We start from the raw sequence: 22,700 nt of genomic DNA on the forward strand, positions 1-22,700 counted from the left end.
GAGAACTATTCTGAATGGTCTCGGATGGTAAAACACACCCTCATCTACAATGAGTTGTGGAAAGGAGTGTGTGTCGGAGAAGAAGACAAAGACCCTGTGCAGCCTATATCAGATAAAGAACTTGTCATTTGGGAAAACAAGAACAGCAAAGCCTATGCATTGATCGCAGCATATGTAAATGAAGAAGTAAGTCGTCATATTTCATCCTATTCCACTGCCTTTGAAGCTTTACAAAAGCTGAAAGAACTCTATGATACACATTCTGCACTTGAAGTTGTTCAGCTCATGATTAAACTCTTCACTCTTGAACTGAAAAATAATGATCCTCTTGCTCTTGCATCTGAGATAAAGTCTATAATGCATGATATTAAATCCACTAAGGTTGAGCTGGATATCTCTCTTATTGCCTTTCTCAAAGCACTCTATCCTACCTACTCCAATTATCTTGAGTCATTACAAGCAAATGGAAATCTTAAAGATATAACCTTTGACTCTCTTGTGAAAAAGTTTGCTGAAAGAGAGAAAGCCTTTGGAAAGAAGACAGTCCCTGAATCTTCTGAAGAGACTGTTTGCCTTGCTCATAAAGAAAAGCATCCTGCTCAAGATTCTACAAGAGGAAGAGGTGGACGAAGAGGAAGAGGAAGATACTTCAGAGGCAGGGGGGGCAGACATTCTCAAGGAGAAAAGGCAGATCTGCATTGCATTCGCTGCAAACGAAATGGATCACATGATGCTTCTACATGCAAGCTACCATGGGACAAAATTGAGCAGAGAAGAAATCAGCAGAAAGGTAAAACTGATGATACAGACAAAGGTAAAGCACCTGAATCCGCTCACTATATTAAGGCACAATGTAACATTGGAGTAAATGAAGATTTGTTTAATGCTTCACTTGCTTCTTCGAAAAATGATTGGCTGCTTGATTCAGGAGCAACCTGTCATATGACTCATAGGAAAGATTTTTTGAAGATTTCACTGACAATGTTGATGGAGCAGTATACTTTGCAGATCAGTCAAAAATCAAGCCATCAGGGATTGGCACAATCAGGCTTAAACTGCCTGGTCTTCTAGACTTTCTTCTGGATCATGTTCTATATCTCCCACAGCTCAAGAGAAACTTGCTGTCCCTGGTCCACATCCGCCAGCAAGGTCACTCCATTCATATGTTTGATGGCAAGCTTGAGGTAAGAAAGGCATCTGACCACTCACTTGTCATGAGGGGTATAGAAGAAGAAAGACTTCTTAAACTGCAAGGAACTTCTGCTCATGCACAACATTTCTCATATATTTCTCATCATGAAGAAGGTACACTTCCATCAAGTTTATTATGGCATGCTAGATTTGGACATTTAAACTATGACAATCTCCGCTTATTAAAGAAAAATGGTGTTGCTGGTTTGCCTACAATTCCTAGAAAACATAAGCAATGTGATGCTTGCATTCTAGGAAAGCATAGCAAACAGTCTTTTCATGATTCACATTCAAGAGCACATAGGAAGCTTGAACTCATTCATTCAGATTTATGTGGTCCAATGCTTGTTCCTTCTGCAAATGGAAATAAATATATCATGACATTTATTGATGATTACACCAGAATGTGTTGGGTTTATTTATTGAAGAACAAATCTGATGCTTTTCAAACATTCAAGAATTTTCATAAATGGATTGAAAATGATGCACAATCTCATATTGGGTCTATTCGCACTGATAATGGAAAAGAATATACATCAAATGAATTTGAACACTATCTTCGCCAACATGGGATTAAACATCAAACAACTGTGCCTTATAATCCTCAACAGAATGGTGTAGCTGAAAGAATGAATAGAACAATCTTGAATATGGTACGATCCATGCTTTTCTTCAAAAATGTAAAGATAATGTTTTGGGCTGATGTTGTTCTATGTGCTGCATATATAAAGAATAGATGTCCATCTAGTGCTATAAGAAACAAGACTCCTTATGAATTGTGGTATGGACATGTTCCTTCGGTAAAACATCTCAGGATCTTTGGTTCCACCTGTTATGCTTTAATACCAAAGGTACATAGAAACAAACTTGGTGCTAGAAGTCGTAAGTGTATCTTCCTGGGGTATTCAAACACCTCTAAAGCATACCGTCTCTATGATGAAGTAACTAAAAAGTTTGTTGTATCTAGAGATGTCATTTTTCTTGAATCATCCAAATCTGACAGTGTTGTTGAGCGGCAACTTGATCGCTTGGATAGATTCACAAAAACGAAATCATTTCAAGAGTTTGAGAATCAGATTCCACATCTTGAAGGGGGGATTCCTATACTAGATCAACATATGGAATCTTCTTCTGAAGAACAATCTCCCTTGCATGAAACTCCAACACTGGATGATCCTTTAAGTGATGTAATTGATAGAATTGGGAGACTCAATCTTGATTCAGTCCCAACTCAATCAACAGAGCAGCCTGGACCATCTCAGAAAGGTCCCCCAAAGTGGCTGACAAAGACACTTGAAAGTGTTCATCCTGATGAAATTGGAAAAACAGGAACCAGAAATACAAACCGACAAGATGGAGGTGATGTAGATAACTCTAATTCACCTGTTGATATGGATGTTACTTATGATTGTGAATTGAACTTGTCTACAAATTTTGAACCAACTTCCTTCAAAGAAGCTTCTTCTCATGATGAATGGAAAGAAGCGATGCAGAAGGAGTATGATGCCCTCATAAAGAATGGCACTTGGAAGCTGGTTGATCCTCCATTTGGAACCAAACCAATTGGCTGCAAGTGGGTCTACAAGAACAAGTACAAAGCTGATGGCTCACTTGACAAGCACAAAGCTAGGCTTGTGGCAAAAGGTTTTGCACAGAAGGAAGGGGTCGATTATGAGGAAACTTTTGCCCCCACAGCAAAATGGGCCACCATCCGGACTCTTTGCACTAGCTGCTCAGAACGGTTGGAAAGTCCATCAAATGGATGTAAAAACTGCATTCTTGAATGGAGATCTAAAAGAGAATGTTTTTATGTCCCAGCCTGAAGGATTTGTTGTGAAAGGACATGAACACAAAGTATGCAAACTTGTGAAGTCCTTGTATGGCCTCAAACAAGCACCACGAGCCTGGTATGAAAAACTAACTGAGCATCTTCTGAAACTCAACTTCAAACATTTTGATCTTGATGATGCAACTTTATTTGTCAAGAAAGTTGGCAAAACAGTTGTATATCTTGTGGTATATGTAGATGATCTTTTAATGATAGGGAACAATGAAAGCTATATTGCATCCATAAAGAAAGAATTAGGAAAAAGTTTTGAAATGACTGATTTGGGCTATGTTCATTACTATCTTGGCATTGAAGTAACCCAACATCCAAAATCCATATTTCTTTCTCAAAAGAAATACATTGGAGATTTGTTAAACAGATTTGGCATGACAGAGTGCAATCCTCTTTCTACTCCAATGGAACAAAACTTGAAGCTCACATCTAATGAAGGAAAGGAATTTGAGGATGCAACAAAGTATAGACAGCTTGTCGGAAGTCTCATCTACCTCACTACTACCAGACCAGACATTTCATTTGCTGTTGGAATCCTCTCCAGGTTTATGCAAAAGCCTTGTGAGGGACATTGGTCTGCTGCAAAAAGAGTTCTAAGGTACTTGAAGGGAACTCAAGACCTTGGAATCAAGTATACACAGGTGGACGACTTCAACTTGATTGGATACTCTGATTCAGACTTCGATGGAGACAAAGAAACTGGGGTATCTACTTCAGGTTATGCTATGAGTCTTGGATCAGGAGCTGTCTCCTGGAGATCACGCAAACAATCACTACCAGCAGATTCCACAACAGAAGCAGAATACGTGGCAGCAGCTGAAGCAACGAAAGAAATTGTGTGGCTCAGGAAAATTCTTGAAGATTTGCAGGTAAAACAAATACAATCAACTCCACTCATGATTGATAACACCTCTGCAATAAAGTTGGCCAAGAACCCAAATTTCCATGATCGTACTAAGCACATCAATACTAAATATCATCTGATCCGACATCATGTTGAGGCCAAAACAATCCATCTCCGTCATTGTTCCACAAACGAGCAAATTGCAGACATCTTCACCAAAGCGCTTGGAAGAGAAAAGCTTGAAAGATTCAGAACGATGCTTGGACTCACCAACATCCCTTCAGATTAAGGGGGGGAATGTTGACACCTAATCCTCAACGGATGGGTGAACTGGAACGTGAACAGTCATCAAGAAGATGAACTGTTCCGTCTCCTTTTTGTATATAAACAATAGTTCTCTAATGAAATATCATATCAGTTTTTCTTCTGCTTATTCTGGAGTTACCCTGGCCTGACATAAACGAAACCCTAGCGACTTTCAATCAAATTGGAGAAAATGCAAGGAAGCTATACTAAGGTTTCTAGTGAAATCTTGATGATAATCTTGTAAATAAGATGTTAAAGTCATAAAAGAGTCAAAACACCTAATGAAAATTTCAATGAAACCCTAATTCTATAACAAATACAAGATGAAAGAAGATACTTACAATAAATTTGCACAAATCACCATAGATTCACCATTCATTATTCAAGAGAATATCACATCCAATCACAATATCCTCACCATGGCAATTTGCACATTTAATGCTCCATAACAACCAAGAGAAAAGAGACAACTAGTGAGCACTCCCTCATTAGCCATCTATTTATATGAAGGCAACCAAGTCGATTTAATCCAGTAATTGCCTAAAAGCCCTAAAAATAATAAAATATGTTATTTTCAATTTAATAGGTCACAACCGACCTCAAAGATAGCTATGTCAATCATAAAACATAAGAATATGACTCTTTTTAACCCACACGTGTGAATGAAAAGGCCTCCAAGATGCATTTCTCCATCAAAATGTGTTATGGATGACTCAATAAAGTGCTCCTCACTCAAAACCACATCACCTCATCAAAAAGTGTCCAATCAACAAGTGAAGACTCCCTTCATAAGGCATCACCATCAACTAAGCCCATGTCATCAATCCAGGCCACATGAAGGGCACGTCATAAGGCTAGGGCATGATGTCATCATCTAGAGAAGTGTATCATCCCCTCCAGGGGGGTCTCATGTCAACATCCTCATCAAATTGGCACAAAAACAGGGCAACATCCATCAAGAAGGTGTAATGCCAGCATGGGGGCATCATCTCATCTATGGGGTACATCAGCTCTGTAGGCAATGCCTTGGCTCATAAGTGCAAGGTTTCAAGTCCTAGAAGGAGAGGAGAGATCATCAATAGTGTTGGAATCATCCCAAGGTCAATGCTCTTCAAAAGATGGTCGATGTCCTAGCTCTAGTGTTGGAACAATCAAATGTGGTTGTCCTCTCTGAAGTGTTGGAGAAGCATCATACAATCCCTCAAGGGATGGCAGGTGTACCTAGGAGCAAGTATCTAAAACATTCTCATGGATTCAAGTGAGATCAACATCATCGATACAAGAGCCATAAAACTATCAGAGTGGACAATATTTGATGTGAAAAGCATCAAAGTACTTCAGATGAGCATCATCTTCAAATGTCTTTCTAGATTATAATTTGCAAACAAGTTCCACGCTTAGATATGGGATGGTTATTACAAGGTCATATTAGGTGATTCCAACCCTAAGGAACAATTCCTAGGTCAACCCATCAATTAGTAGGTGCAAGTGGTTAATGACATGGTAGGCGTTTGCTTTATGGAGGGTGCCACAGTCTTTGTACCAATTATGAAAGTCCGTCATCTTTAAGCATTGTGATGTGAAGAGGGAGAAATCGTGGGACCTGAGTTACCCCTTTCCTTTGGGTTATTTTTAACACCCCTCTTGTACTCCTTTTTCTTCGTCAATTTTCTTTTTCTTTTGCAAATGTAGCTTGGGTTACAAGCTTGATTCATTATTGACTCCTTAAAGATGAATAGTTTCATTGCTCATCGAGGTTGGAATAATCAAAGTTCATTTTATTTAGATGCGGTTAATGAGGGGGGTAGAGCTCAGACTAGGCTTTTGACCACGCTCTTTCATTTATCCCTACCAATCTTTTGCATTCTATCATTATGACACATATTTTTTCCTTTCTTTCAACTGCATCAACCCCTTAGGGCAAAGTTTATGAGCCCCTACTCTAGGATGAGGAAAACAGGGAACCAATACTAGTGACAAATAGAAATGAGCTTGAATATGGGATGTGGATAAAAGGGAGAGATGAAAAATGTTAAGTATGGATTACCATGAACATGCAACATCGATCAAGGCCTCCTATTTGTGTCCTTCCTAGATAGGGGAGATAAAGGCCACAAGGAGGGTCACATTGAACTAGGGGTACATGATAACCACCAATGTGAAGAATGAGAACAAGAATACAACCAAAAGCAGTCAATCATCCAATTCAACATGTGATCCATACTAGAATTACCTCAAACATTAAATGAGAGCACTTGATTATAAAAATGGTTAATGTACCTCATATTTGATGACCTGCTTTCTTCAGACGAGTAGGCTAGATGTAATAAAGCACTAACTGAAGCATAATGGGAGGCATCTAAGGCTACCTATTTGTGGATCATCATAGGGCTGCTAGTTGGCAAGCCGAAACAATAGGAGAAAAAAAATCTCCTAGGGTTTACCCACTTGGGTGAGTAACAAGAACTAACATCCTATTTGGAAATCCTTTTCTCTATGAGAGGAGAGCAATTTATTGGCCCAAGGAAGTTCCACTTTAATCAAGGATGGATATACATATCATCTCAAAAGTTGTGATCCCCTCCAAATCTTCCATTGCCAATAACATTTTGTGTTGCTCCATTGGCTAAACCACAAGAGAAAGTGGACCGTGTTGAGACTTTCTCTTAAGAGGACAATTCTAAACATAACTATGATAAATTATAATGATATAGATAATCAAGATGATGATAAAAATGATTTGTAAAGGGTAAATCCTAAAAATGATGATATTGCTCCTGATCCAAATCATGATATCTAAGCCAATGGGAGAAAGTTCCTTCAGTTCCTATTTTTGAAAGCAGTGCTCTTGATATAGATTATGTTCCTGGAGTTAATGGCATGGTCAAATTATCTTCATTGGACAATTACGACATCCCTTTGGCCATTTCTATCGAGTTTGCGACATGAGATATTCAGCCATCTACTGAGATGTTGCCACTTTACCAGCAGTTGATGGTACCTCCAACAGTTCCTCCAAACCTGATTTCTATAGAAGCACCTGAAGCAGCATTATTGCCCCTTCGGATGGGCTTATTATCTGGATTCTGAAACTCTGCAGTTGGTATATTTATCACATCAGGAATTTTTTGAGAGATTGAGATCGCCTCAGCTATCAATCATTCATTCAGAACTGGTAATCGAGTCCATCGGCATCGACAAATTTCTGGACAGTTATGCTTCTTCACGGCGCTTATTTTTCATTAAGAATTTCAATTTCCTCATCAATTTCGTAAAATGACTTTTGTCCCGCTGGCTTTCGATATGTACCTCCTTTCCCCTTTAACTTTTCTTGACTGGTTCACTAGACTTTTGCTTTATGCGAAAGCAAATTTGCTATGCATGTTGGCGAAACTAATGGTAAAGGATTAAGAGACCAATGTATCATCCCTTGGGAGGAATACAGTGCCGCAGAGCATTGACCTTTATAATGTTTGATAAAGGTCTTATTATTTAAGATTCTATAGTCATATAGGTTTTGTAAAAGAACAATCCAGAGGAAGTGAGGCGATGTGGTAGGCGAAATTGAGTAAAGATATTAAATGAAATAGGGCACCTTATAAGCCTGTATATACTCTTGAAGCTAATGGATTTTTTATTTATGTACCTGAGCAAATTCTCTGTGTGTATCTTGCTTGTCTGTAATTTTATTTGGGTATTGGTCCCAGCAGTTTCTCTGCTTATATGCCTCTATCTATCCATTTTCTATTAAAGGTTCAGTTATTTGCCCTGAACCATATCAGCAAACCCAGACTTTGTGAATTTTTAGTTTACTGCAAGCAGAAAGGTAACAAGACGTGTATTACGGCAGAAACCCAAACTCAAAACCTCCTGAAGAAGTGAGTGGGCGTGGAAAAGACCAGGTGCATTTCCCGGGCGAATTTGACAGCATAGAAACACCTTCGCAGCTGAGCAGATTAACCGAAGGAGAACTCTAAGTTGTATAAGCCGCATTTCCAAATATTTATAATAATATTTAATTCGACCCTGTATAATAGGTCAAATTAGTAAAATCAGCTAGAGAAAAGCTTTGAAATAGCCGAAGGAGAACTCTAAGTTGTATAAGCCGCATTTCCAAATATTTATAATAATATTTAATTCGACCCTGTATAATAGGTCAAATTAGTAAAATCAGCTAGAGAAAAGCTTTGAACTGACCTCGAAATAATTGTAGAGACAGCACCAGCTAATAGGAGCTTCGATGTGTCATCCAGAGATTTCTGCCCGGTTGATTCCTTACCACTTTGATTGTAACCCAACTGAGTTTTCCCCTTTTCTTCCTCACCGTCACCATCTTCTTCTCTTGCCATGCTTTCAAGTCCATAGAAATACCTTCCATCACCAATACTCGAAGAGTCAATTTCCATTTCCTTTGTAGATTGTGATCCCATGCAATTCAATTCATAAATATGCTTCCTGTGCAGAGCAGCCTGATAAGATTCACCCTTATAACATTTTGGAGGCTGAAATATCATTCCCAAGCTTGTCACAAGTGTTGTCTTCAAGGTGGCTGAAATGCTTTCAACATCTATAGATGGCCAGGAGCTGGTGCATTCTGATGGCAAAGTTGTAGCCATCGCCATTTTACGATTTGCAGGAGATATTGTTGAAGAGAACGCAGATATAGAAAATGGAGATGGAAACAGGGAAGGCATGTCGATGGATTCCAGAGCTCCGAATTGTAATGGGCATTCTTCTGGTCTTTCAACCCAATAAACAAATGCAGCTGCCGACTGCTGACCTGCATCAGCTTTGAATTTTGACAAGTACTTTTGGGTGGGGAAGAGATTCGACATTTTGATTTTCACTTTGACATCAACCTCCTCCATGGACTTAACAAAATCCCTCTGGAAGAAGAGATCATTCCACTGTTCAATGCATTTGGAAGAAACAATCATTTCACTTCCTACTCCGCATTCTAGTACATACTTTCCAATGTACAACTTAAACAGCCTATTGAAAGTTGACATAAAGGTAGCCTCGACCACCCTTCATCCAAGTGAAGCGGTCAAATCAAGTTGGATTTGTTCCAAAAATTGAATGGATAGAAATCATTACAAAACTGTGAAGCGGTCAAATCAAGTTGGATTTGTTCTAAAAATTGAATGGATAGAAATCATTACAAAACTGAGCCCCTTCGACCTTCCAAAAGCAGATTAAGATTATCAGCCAACCAAATGTTTTCATACAAAACTTGTCATCATAAATGAGAGCCAAGGAAATAAAACTTGGGATCATAAAGGAGAGCCAAGGAACTTACAGCGAATTTATTATTTTTAATGTAATGTATCATTATTGGATGTTGTTATGGGATTTTTTCCACTTATGGAATTTTTAATGTAATGTATCATTATTGGATGTTGTTATGGGATTTTTTTTATTTATGGAATGTTATCATCAAGATTGTGTAAGTTTAGTGATTGTGTAAAGTTTAGTGGAGCTTAGACATATCTTGGATAGGTTAATTTCTCCAAAGTAGTTTCTATTCTCAAACTCTCCTAGTGAGGATTGAACATGAAACCTCTTGGATAGGTTAATTTCTCCAAAGTAGCTTCTATTCTCAAACTCTCCAAGTGAGGGTTGAACATGAAACCTCTTCTCACTATTAAACCCCACTCAAACTAACTAGTATACACTTCATAGCTCAAGATTCTTCATTGATTATATTAATAGTTTTATTTTAGTAAATGTTTAGTTTGAATACTTTTAAATTATTCATAATAATTTGTGTTAATAGATTTATTAGAGATGTCATTCATAAATGTAATGAGATGTTTTTTAAATGTTTCATAAAAAAGAGAAACCAATTTTGAGCGGTGAAGCATCTTTCCTCACACACACACATATATAGGTTTTCTATGCATTAAGATTTGAATACCATATTTCGGCCTCAGGGAGTTAGAAATTTGGTTTTACTTATATTAATAATTCATTGCTTAATATCATTTGGCTTGATTTACACTAATATACGTATATTTAGACTTATTTATGTGTTGCATAATATTGTTTTCATTGTTATAAGTTACTTATAATGATAGTTACTTGATTTGTCTAAACATGCAAATTAAAATGTAGATTTTGATACATTGATATTAATTCAAAATTATAATATAAATGTACAACGGATATAAGGCATGGTGTAAATAAGCATTCATTTCTTAATTGAATGTTAATACAAATATGGATTCTCATATAAAATTTGTGACATATCTGCATGGATATCATGCGTTCATGAGCAATGTAATAGTCAAATAACTGTAATGTTGAGTGTTGAGATAACCTAGATGGCATGGACATCAAGAAGATAATGTATGTTATAAGTTTTACTTGTGATTAACTTATGATTCCAAATATTGCTATGGTTTGTAGTAAGTGCGATTTTGACAAGACATGAAGTTTGTCCAAAGTGGTTGTTCAATAACATGACTCTAAGAGCAATAGTTGCATAATATGGCTCAATATAAGGTGTTGAGCCTAGTTTTATCAAGAAGGTTGGAGATATTACGCATTAATTATCATGTTGAGCCTAGTTTCATTAACAGGGGTGGAGGCATTACCAACAAATTTGTCATCTAAAACCTAGTGCCACGGGGAGTTGCGTTAAGCCATGCTCCCCTATATGTGCCAGTACCAGTGCCACTTGCCCACTAGGAAAGCTTGGTTAGGATGGTTGACATTGCTTATTCATTATATCTGGGATTAGATCAATGTAGTTGAGCTCCCACATAGTCCAGCAAAGGAAATGCTAATATGTGGAAAATGGAAGTAAGTTAGAAAGGATAGATAATTCGAAGTTTATTTTAAAAAACTACTTGGAGATTATATGTGTCATTGTTTCCTTGCTTGATACCTACCATGTTTATAACACTTAATTCATTTTTGATATTTTCTTATGTATGATTGATACGTTATTGTAATTTTGTTACTTAAGTTTATAGAATGATGTATTTACTTGTTGTATTGTCTTGCATGTTTTATTATAGACATATAGAGCCTATGCAATATCGATAGTGATTATTTATTGGCAAGGTTGTTTATATCGCTGAGTATAAGGGAAACATGTAACTTCTTTAAGACTCAATATGATATGACATCTAGCATTTAAAAAGCTATTAACAAAAAAAAAATATGTATATCTCAGCATCAACCATAAATAAAACATTTCATTGAACACTTTAAATTATAAAAATAAATAAATAGAAAAAAAAAGTAATTGAAAAGAAAAAAAAATATATTCACACCTAAATGCTTTTTGCATTTTATAATGTGGGCAATATGTGATGGAGTTAACGAGTGATAATCATAAATAAGATATTTTAATGTCCAACTTAAATAAAATATTAATCTCAACTTTATGTGAGTGTAAAGATAGAATATTCTCTCTATATATAAAGAGTAATTGAAAGTAATATATATACATATTACTTTTCAATACATCTTTTTTAAAATAAGAAGGGTATATGATATTTTCATGTTCAACATTTAAAAGGATATTAACAAGGCGGCATCGCTAGCATCCCTTGCCGCTTAGTTTAATAAAATATTTTAATGTCATAATGTGTTGTATGTACTAGAAACGATAATAAAATCGTAAATGAGTTACATGAATATTTGTTTAACCTTTTTTTATTAATTTTTAATATAATTAAACATTTTTTGGTAGATAAAAGAAAATATATATATATATATATTTCACATTGAAGAAAATAATAACAAGTTAATAATTATTTATTTAATATTGAATGAGGGCAATTTTTTTATATAATAATCATATTATAGTACACATGTCATGTCATTAGAGTATAGATTGATATAACATGTTATTTTTACATATTTTTTTTCAAATTATTTTTTTGTAAATTAAAAAAAATAAAACCCATAAAATGTGTCTATTCAATACTTTACACCAATGAAAAAACGAGATTTTTGAATTTAATTACAAACCATTTGTGTTTATGGTACATAGTAATTAATATATAATGTTATTTTTCAAATTATTTATATTTATTGTACATAGTAATTAGTGATATGGTACATAGTAATATTGAATTGCATACCATTTGTGTTTATGGTACATAGTAATTAATATATAATGTACACAAAAGTCAATTCTTGCCATCATTACACAAAAAGAGGGGAGACATTTCAACAAATCATATTTGAGATAAATAGAAATAAATTTTATTTAAAAATAATATAAATTTAATTTCATAATGTTAAACTTTGGAAAGATTTTAAATTTTTTAGTCAATGAAAAACTGAATACATTTAAGGTATAATAGTAAAAACATAATTCAATATAGACTTTAAATAAAATATTTCAATATCAATTATCATGAGGGGAGAGGGATCAAATCCTTGGAGGTATGGTTACACCTCCAAGGATTTGATCCCTCTTATTGCACGATATATCCATAGCTACATCTGCGATTTATCTATACTCTAACTACACATTATACCGTACTTATATATACTAGTATAATTACCTAATATATTAATTACTAAAGTAGGTTGTTAACTATTTATTTAATTAATGGGTTACTATTATATAAACTTATTGAATGCATTGATATTTAGTAGCAATAAATGCTTTTATTGACTTTTATTATTAGTTGGTATAATAAATTAAATGGGTACGATGAGTTGTCATAATTTTTGGGAAAATTTGTAGGGTTGCATTTATAAATTAGGGGAAAAGAAAGACTCTGCATTTAAGAGTTACCGTTATTTTATGTAATTCATTTAGTAGTTTTATTTTAATTTAACTTTTTCTCAACAATCTAGGTGGGGAAGTTAATGGCTATTAATGAGGGTGATTGAGAAGATTTGGGAATGTATGGAAACTTTATAGGAGAGGAAGTTATTTTGAGGGAAGAGAAAAGAGGTTGAAAGGTTGGAGCTTGTTGAGAGATTTGATGAAATATTTTCTTGTGACAATTTTCTCGACGCATGTTGTAATTTGTTGTTCTTAGAGTTATAGGCACAAAGGCCCAAGAAATCAAAATGTTTCTTGGAGCTAGGAAGTTGGCTAGGCTTCATGTTGGTTAGGACAATTGTTTTGTTTCACTATGAATTAGTGATGAAAGAAAGCTTTGGAAGCATCTTTCCATTAATCATTAGACCACCTTATAATTGATCAAATTTAGTGAATGGGGAGGTGTATTTCTTCGTGTTTTGCTATATTTCTATTTACATGTTTAAATCTTAAAGTAAAGGTATGATGCTACTAATTTCCTAGTTAATCTTATCCTAGGAAAAAGAAAAATAATTGTTTAAATTAAAAAGATATATCATTTTGCAAACGAATAAGAGTTATAGTTGTGTTGTATATTATTTCATTTAAAGAGAAACAAAACTCTTAATGTTATGTATTTAAATGAGCAAATATTATTTCATAGCATATCGTGGAGAGGTGCTACATTTAGGTTGCGTGTATGGCCATATCCCCTTTCCAACCACTACACTCTAATGCAACAAGTATCATCTATAGTAATACTTTAGTTGACACCTATAAATACCTATGCTTGATATTCCTAAATAAAACGTACTCCATTTTGTTGTGATTATTAATATCACTTAACTATGACTATAGTTAAGCACTTGAGACACCAAAATTGTATTAGGTGTGTCTTTTTGGCAAGTGTAAATGATTTCCATAGTATGCACATGGGAGGCAAGTCTTCTACTTTGGGACCTCTCTCTTGCTTATTGCCAGACAATATTTTGCTTTTATAGACTTTAATTTCACAAAATTATGTTAGTTGAGCTAAGGAACAATCATATAACCAAACATATGCTTAAAAAGTGCATTAACCATTTGATCCATAAACTATCATGGATATTCCACTAGGCAGTTTCTCACAACATATTTGATAAAATTATACTTAAAAAATTGAAGTCTACACTACAAGGTTTTATTTCTCTTTAGATTTCTAAATCTGTAAATTTCTATCTATTGCAAATGCATGCAAATTAAAATTATGTAAAAAATATACAATAGTGAAATAAAAGCTCACAAACCATTATTGACACAATATATAACCTAGGAAACCCTTTCGGGAGAAAACCCAACTGGAAGGTGAGGTCGCTTTGCTCTCTTTCTCTAAATAGAAAATGGTTGCAAGTACAAAGAAGTAAGGCTTATGGCTCATGGGGTACTACAATGCACAAATCCACTATGTCTTCTCTCTTCCTATCTCTCTCAACTACTCTGCTCGTCTATGGAACAAATGCACTAAAAAAGAATGGAACCCCTTTGTCTCCTTGTGGCTTGGTTGTGGCATAGCCCCATAGCTTACTAGTGGTTAGGTTTGACTCCCTCAAATCTTAACCAGAGTTAAAATATGGACTCTTCTAGAGTCTTCTTCATCATGATTACATAGCTAGTCCCTTTTCCTTGAGTAATGAGGGTTGACGTGGTATCCTCTCGAATTATGATGGTCAAAATAGGAAGATCAACTTTTCAGGCATAACTTTTGCATACAAACTTCAATTGAGGTGATTTGTGCGTCGTTGGAAAGGTCTTTGGGTGTAGAATAGGAAAAAAAAAAGGTGTGGCACTAAAATAGAAATGTTTTACCCCAAATAATGCCATTTGATGCCTTGAATGCTCCAAAAAGTTTTCATACCCAAATTTCCAAACTGGGTCCCACCGGTAAAAATGGTCCTCTAAGTTGATTCCTCCAATTTTTCCACTCTAAAAGCATCAAGATGGATGAAAAATAATATAACGATCCAATTTGGATCACCATATGGAAGTAGAACTCCATAATCTAGTAACTGGCTCATGCCATAGAGCATACAATGGAGGAGGAATCACTCTTCTATGCATTCATGGCTAAGAAACAAATACACCAACTCAAACCATCTCCTTGGTACATAGTGTTGAGAAATGTAACTAGTTTTGGTCTTCATAATTGTTGTACTCATTTCAATATGTATCGCATGTAAAAAACAAGAAAATAAGAAAGAAAATTAGTATTATTAAAGCATGGGTTTCATGCTCATTGTTGATGGTCTTCTAGGTAAAAGCATGGTCTTTGTGCTTCTAGGGTTTGTTAGGTCTTAGGATTTATCATCATGAGTCAATGGAGTCAACATCATGTTTACAAAACCCTTCGGGTAAATTTGCAATTGTAAAAAGAATCATTTTTTAGTCTAGAAAGTCCTGGAATCCTCAAGAGTTCAAGTCAACCATGGGATCATCAAGTCGGCCTAAAGGAGGGAATTCAACCCCTTGAGAAGGTTGTATAAAGGAGCAACTCGACTTCATTTGAAACACGCTCACTCACAAGTTTGATCTACAAGAAAGAGTTTGAACTACGGCTGGAAAAGGCCGAAGAAGGAGATCGAAGGTCTAAGAGAAGCTATAAGGATGAAATTTCTTATTTTTGGTCTCTATCTCTCTCACATGTGCAACATTCTAGGGTTTCTAGGTTGCATAAATAGGCCAAAATTGTAGGTCTAGGTTGTAGTAGGACAAAGTGCAGAATGTGGTAGTTGGAAGAGGGAAAACCATTATCTTGACCTCGTTGACCTTGAGAGAGTTGCCTTGCTCTAAGTAGGTCTCAAGAGGAGGTTATATTAGGGTTTCCAAGAAGTCTTTGGGTTGAAATCGCAGGTCAAGTAGCAGTGTTGTAGTTGGCAGGTTGAAGTTGCAAAGTATAATAGTTTAGTGCATAATCAAGGAAGGACTTGAGAAAGGGCCGACTTGGTACTGGGAGAAGGACTCGATCTTTGTATCTCATTTGAAGCAGATTCTAAGAAGAGAAGAATTTTTGGGTTTTCCCCTTGGAGGGGTTTTTCCCTAGTTAAGAGCCTATATTTTTGTCCTCTTTTGTTATTATTATTATTCTTGATACTTTTTTATGAATGACATAACTAAAGAAGATTACTAAATATTCACAAGCACTATCAAGTTTAAGAAAAATAAGATATAATAGTTGTCTCTTTACATTTTCTAGCATGGTATCAGAGCTAAGGTGAACAAGGAAGGCTGCACGAAAGGACACTAGAAAGCATTGTTGATAAAAATATAAGAAGCTCTCGAAGCCTGAAAGAAGAAGACTACAAAATTGTCTCTTGAAAGGATCTGGTTAAAGGCTCGCTGGTAGATGACCCTTCTAATCTAAGTTTTCTACATTGAAAAAAATTAAGACTACATCAATCGTGCAAGGAGGGTGTGTTGGTCCCCACTTTTGTACCTATTTTACACCTACGGTTCTATTGTTCCTATCAATATTTACTCCCTTTTTATCCTTTTGTACCATGCTATCACTGCCAAACCATGCTATTTTGCAAATGGAGGTAGAATATTCACTTAGTGTTGTTTCATGTGATTTTGATTAGTTTAAGTAGATATTAACATACTTATAGACATGGAATTATTTTTTACTAATCCTTATATGGACATACTTTGACAACATATGGACAGGTAGCAGGGGTTCTAGCACATTGATGGACATCACATCAGTCAATTTTTCATGGACTCGCTATTCTGTACTCAATTTTGCATCTCGATTTTGTACTCTATTTGGTAGCAGGTGTTCAGTCAAATCTTTGGTGTTCTAGAACTGATCTCCTTATACTAAAAAAGGAATCGGTTTCATCGATCACGCTATGATCAAGACGAGCTCAACCGAGATCCATTTGAATATTATTCAAGAATATTTCATACAACTTAATTTTAGCCTTGATGTTATATTGATTTTTTCTAGTTAATTAGTTATGCATAGTTTTCATCGGCTAAACTTTATAAAAGCTCGATGCTCTCTATATGTAAGCTAGATGGAAGGATTGTTATGTAAATTTTGTTGTAAGAAGCTTTACACTCAGGAGACATTGGAGACTTTGATGTACTTTCTATTTGAACTCATGTTTTGTTGAACCTTAATACATAATTCTGATTCAACACTTAAATTTATGTAAGTGTTATGAGTTTTGGTTTTTAAAAGCATTGAGTTAACTTAGACTTGCTCTGAGAGTGGCAAGGGCCCACCACCACCTGGAAACAAGTCCTGCAATTGATATAGACTATAGGAAATGTGTTTGATTAAGATTTAGGAGTGTGGATCTTGTTCTGAAGAAGTTTACTGGTTAGATTTTAGAGTCACCATTTTCTATTATGTACTTAATCACTTACTCTGTTTTTCTTGGATTTGAACAAATATCTTGTCTTTAAATCTTTTCAAACCAGAAAGGACTGTATTGATTAACGTTTTTGATGCATGAATAATTTCTCCATTACATTCTCATGGTTAAGAATATTTAAAAAGTGCTTTTCAATTTGGATGAATATAGAGGTTGATAACTTTGTCATAAGCCTGAGTTGGAATCAATATATAATCTTGCATCATGTACATTTCTTATTCGATACAGAATCCTGTAGCATCGTCATTTGATATTAGAGTGCTCAGAAGTAATGTGACAAGATATTGGTTATTGATTGACACTGTAGTGTAGTTTTGAGATTCGACATAATTGCAGTAAGATTGGATTGGAACTATAGGTTAATGCTCCTGTGTACGAGTGATTTTCTGAGTTTTATTGGAGTAGTTTTAAAGCTAGAACAAACTTCGATTTGTAGAATATTTTAGATCTAAAGTGTGTCGACATAGCTAGTGAAGGACATCAATTTAGAGTTTTGTTACTTAGTTTCTTTTGAGTATTTGCAGAGTTGAATGCTAGGAAAGATAAAGAGATTAGCTTGAATTCTTGTTGGTTTGTTTTATGCATCCCAGGAATTAGACTTAACGATTAGACTCAGTCTTGTTTGGATTGTCTATTTTCCTTAGCTTAAAATCGTTTGGATTAGAGTTAGTTATGTCTGGATTGAGATTAGCATAAGATTGATATCGTTTTGAATGATAATTAGTCTAGGTTGATTTGAGATCCCTGTTACTTAGATTAAATAGATCTTATTTTTGGGTTGATATTTCCATTATTTAAAGTGATATTAGAGTGTTTGAATAGTAGATTGTATTATTCGAACTAACGATTTCTGTTAAAGTTGTTTGAGTGGTAAATTGTAGTAACTAGGTCGTGATAAGTATTTCTGAGGTCACAATTAGAAACAGTCTTGTTTGAACAATAGTTAGCAATGTTTGCATAGTGATTGGTAGTGTGAGGTAGTGATTGTTATTGTAACTCATCTTATATGCATAGTAGTTTGAATCTCTTAAGTAGTCACTCATATTTCTTACGAACAGTGATTTGCATTGTCTGTGTTATGATTTTTCGAGTAGCTTGCAAATTAGCTTGTTTATTTACTTTACATTTGAGTGAATTTCTAAGTTAATAAAGTTGTGATTGAAATAGGATAAGTTTGAATGGGATAGGGATTTGGTTTGATAAGTTTCTTCACCTTTGTTTGTTGTGATTAGGAAAAGTAGAGATTGAACATTTTATACTTAACCTTGCAGTGAACTGTGAGAACTTGAATCGGAACACAACATAACTTGGAGATTACGAACCTCGGTTGATAATTTAATTTAGGGGAATTAAACGACAAATAAAACTCCTAACATTTTTGGTGTCGTTTCCGGGGAGTTGCAAACGGTCCAAGTAACAATCTCTTTAAAATTAATGAGTGTTGAAGATTTTGTAGGACGATCAAAGGGTGGATAGTGTACAGTAAGAGCCATGCATCCATTATGGTGGGGTTTCTCCAAATTCTTGTTGTCTTTGATGAATCTTTGTAGTATTTTCTTTTCTTATGCGTAGAAGTAAAAGTAGGCTTAGGGATAACAAAAGTAGATTTATTTCAAGCACAAAAGCATTTTCAGGAATATTTGGTCCCAAAAAAACACCCCCAACTAATTCAGCTAATCGTTATATAGGTATCAGAGAGGCAGGAAGCACCAGCAACAAGGCAGAATCTGTAAAAGAAATATTGCATCAAAAGGGGGTTGAACAACCACAAATTGTATCACAGCAAGTACAAATTCTTTTGCGAACCACTGTAGGTATAAGACCAGTGCTAATTCCATAAGTGGAATCGGCAGCAGGAGGACCTCGCAGGGACCTAGGGCCTGGTGACATTAGGCTCAACTCAGTTGAGTCTTCTTCTAGTCGAACCACTGCATCAAAGCCTACTTCTGAACCTATATTAAATATGGCTAACAATGGAGGAGGGGAGGAAAACAGAAACAATGGGGAAAATCCTAGAGATAATGATAAAATACACACCTTATTTGGAGGGAAAAATGATTGGAGGGATGGACCAAGAGGAGGTCTCAGGATCAAGAAGATGATGCAGAATCGACTTTTGGATTTCCTATTCTGGACATTGCCAGAAATATCGCTATGAAGAACATACCCTTCACGTCTCTTCCACTTTTTCGCGGTATGTCTTCTAAAGACCCTAACATAGTTTTATTTGAATTCGATATTATTTGCAGAAGCTATAATTATTATGACGATGCACACAAGATTAAATTATTCCCTACCACCTTAAAAGACTCAGCCCTGAGATGGTTCATGATCTTGGTAGACCACACCATTTACTCTTGGGATGACATGAAATCTGTCTTCCTTAAGAAATATCAAGACTACTGTAAAAGTAGAGATGTTAACGATATCTTTAGGATGCAACAGACAGAAGATGAGAGTTTGGAGGAGTACCTGGAAAGGTTCCTCTATAACTATCACAAGTCACGAGTGAGAAACTTAGATGAAAGAACCGTTGGGACTTTCTTTCTGAAGGGGTTAAGAGAAGGGTGCATTGAAACACTTACTCTCCTAGGTTCTAGTGACATTTATAAAAAACATTTTGCTGAAATAGTTGAATTGTGTCGAACTTATTCTAGAAGTCAAGCTAAACTTGGCAAAATAATCTGAGACAATTCAAGAGATTATGTGTATAGAAATTCAAAATCTGTACAAAATGTTGTCATTAGGGTTGAGTTGGGAAACCTTCTGGAAAATTTCAAAATAGATATCTTAAATACCATTAGTGACCGACTTGATACACTAAAAATTAAAAGAAAAAAAGAAGAGGAGAAAGTTGCATTGGCAATTTTTTGTCTGAAATGTAGGCGTAAGCATGCTAAAAAGGAATTTCCTATTAATGTGGTTGAGGTGCATGGGATTTGTAAACAAGATCATACCACTAATCAATGCCCATCCCTTCCTGGACTGTAATCCATTTGCAAAGGAGGTACTAAAACTAATGATTTACCATAAGCAAATAGGAATCCAACATGGAGAGGGCCAAACCAAAACATTTGTCAAGAACCTAATTCATAGGGATTTGCCCAAAGTCAATCATGGAATTATCAACCATCGTACTCTCCATGGCCTCCAAAACCACCTCAAAATTCACCTTGGAACCAAGGATGGAGAGTAAATTTTTGTGGGAATGTATTTCAACCTCAAAATTAGCCATACTCCTAGTATCAATGCACAACTAACATGCCTTACACATCTAATATTCCTCCATTTCAGTAAGGGTATAGCCCAGCCTATTATTAGCAGCCCTCATTGCCATTACCTCCATTACATCAAATCTGACCCCTACCTTCAAGCTCTAATTCACCCCCACAGCAGGTACAACAATCATTTAATCCAGCTCGCCCAACTCAACTGCCTGCACAGCCTTTTCCTACATATGTTATTATTGTTGTCCTTGTCAATGAAATTCGATTAAGATCAGAAAACAATTAATAAAGAGAAATCAATTGTAATTATTCAAGAGGAGGATCCTCAAGTGGAACTCGAGAATAAAACTCCTAACATTTATTTGGCTTTCTCCCAAAGCTTAAATGGAGAGGTTGCAAATATTGGAAATTTCAAATTTAAAGTCACTGAAGAATCTATAAGTAAAGTGACAGGGTTGTCGTTGTCTAGTGAGAAATTTTTCAAAAGAGGGTCGCTCGACCCAACGGACTATGCTAAATTTCTAAAACCAGCCTATAAATCTTTGAATTGGTCGAAAGGGTTCTTGTGTAGTTGCTTAGAGGAAAAGTGGTATCCGCTTGTTACAACACTACAGAGATTTATTACTTGTGAAGGTAGGCATGCTTCCATTTTTATTTACCATGTTAGACTATTGTTACATTTTTCGGAAGGTCGAGAAGTTAATTTTCCTTTCTTATTACATAAGAGTCTATATAAAATTACTAAAGGAGTTTATTCAGCTAGTAAAAACTCTGAAATTGTTGTATGTCATCATAGTCTCATCAAAATGTTGGTTATGGTTGAGTTAAGTAAATGGCAGAAGTCTTGGGAAGACTTTCTGATTGAGATTTTCCAGGGGAGGAAACTCAAGTAAAAGTATGACAAAGGCTTATGAGTCCCTGTCAAAGAATTTAAGGCTTGGGGTTGAGATTCCACTAGATTCTAGTTTTCAATAGGATCATAGTCCTGCAGTGGTGCCTACAGCTACAATGGAAAAGAACAGTTCAGTGAAATCTCCGTAGACACTGGTAAACCCTAGTACTTCAGTGGAAAAAGTAGCCCCAATATCGGGAAAGAAGAGATGTAAAAAAGGTAAAGTAGGTACCCGCTGAAGAATCTTAGTCATATAAGTAGAAAAAATCTTCCATAAGAGTTGGGGAGCCAATCGTAGAAGCAACATGACAACAATGTGAAAGGGTTGATGTTACCCTTAAGAAAATAAAAAGTAGACTCTTCTAGGGAGAGCAAGAAGGGGCATATGTGCCTTCCACAGCAATGCAGAAAGCAACAAAGAATCCGACTATGTCTCAAAGTCGACGGTGTACTCGAAGTATGTCTAAACAAGGATTATCCATTTCCAGTACTCGAAACCAGGAGTCGGTCACCATTTTGTCTTCCCCTGAAAAAAGAGGCTAGAAAACCCCCTTCGGTGAATGAAGAAGCAGAGTATCCTCTATTCGAAGGAGATGGTCCACAAGATAATGATCAGGATCTTCTGAGTAGCTCACCACCTCAGAATCTATCCAACAAAATTCCAGGTAAGAAGAAATGAGAATGACTACCTAGGCTTAAAAGGAGCAACATTGGGTCAGCTCATGGTGGGAGAAACTCTCAACAACCAGCAATACCAGTCAAAAACACCTCAACCCACAGTGAAGAAGATTTGTAGTTGCTCATGGCCAAATTACAGAAGAAGAATATGAAGTTGAAAGACAAGGCCCATAAATACAAAACCCCATTTCATTATGTGCAGATTGTAAATGAATAGTATCAAGACACAAACCTCTCTTTGTTCTCTAAGAATGACGCATTGGTCTTAAGGAATAATTGCCTTGTTAACTGGAAGCTGAATCAGTTGAAACCTGCTAAGAGCCCTGATGCTCAGAAACTAGCTATGTATTTTTAGAAGTCAGTGGTGAAAGATACTCATGGTCTTGAAGTCTTGGTCAGAGCGGCGAGAATGTGAAGCCTAGGATACCCTATTTTTGATGACAAGATGACAACTGCATGAGGGCATGCAACCTTTTAGGCATGGGGGGATGTTGGTCCCCACTTTTGTACCTATTTTACACCTACTATTCTACT

The 22,700-nt window shown here is 35.7% G+C and overlaps 1 protein-coding gene across 2 annotated transcripts in view; it reads right to left on the reverse strand.

Annotated features, from left to right (window-relative positions):
- Window positions 1-9,192, reverse strand: part of LOC149151348 (putative mitochondrial adenine nucleotide transporter BTL3) — a 134,485-nt gene extending 125,293 nt beyond the window's left edge. The window contains exon 1 of one of the 2 annotated variants that reach the window (XM_089445983.1): window positions 8,379-9,187. In XM_089445983.1, the coding sequence (XP_089302109.1) occupies window positions 8,379-9,118 (740 nt within the window). In that variant the 5' untranslated portion in view covers window positions 9,119-9,187. Of the gene's footprint in view, window positions 1-8,378 lie in introns of both variants that reach the window. The other variant, XM_089445982.1, reaches the window with a different exon arrangement.
- Window positions 9,193-22,700: the final 13,508 nt, after the last annotated feature.

This window comes from Pinus tabuliformis, chromosome 9, assembly GCF_031772625.1.
Source record: "Pinus tabuliformis cultivar Carrire ecotype Pingquan chromosome 9, CPIR1, whole genome shotgun sequence".
In the NCBI taxonomy this organism is placed as follows: Eukaryota; Viridiplantae; Streptophyta; class Pinopsida; order Pinales; family Pinaceae; genus Pinus; species Pinus tabuliformis.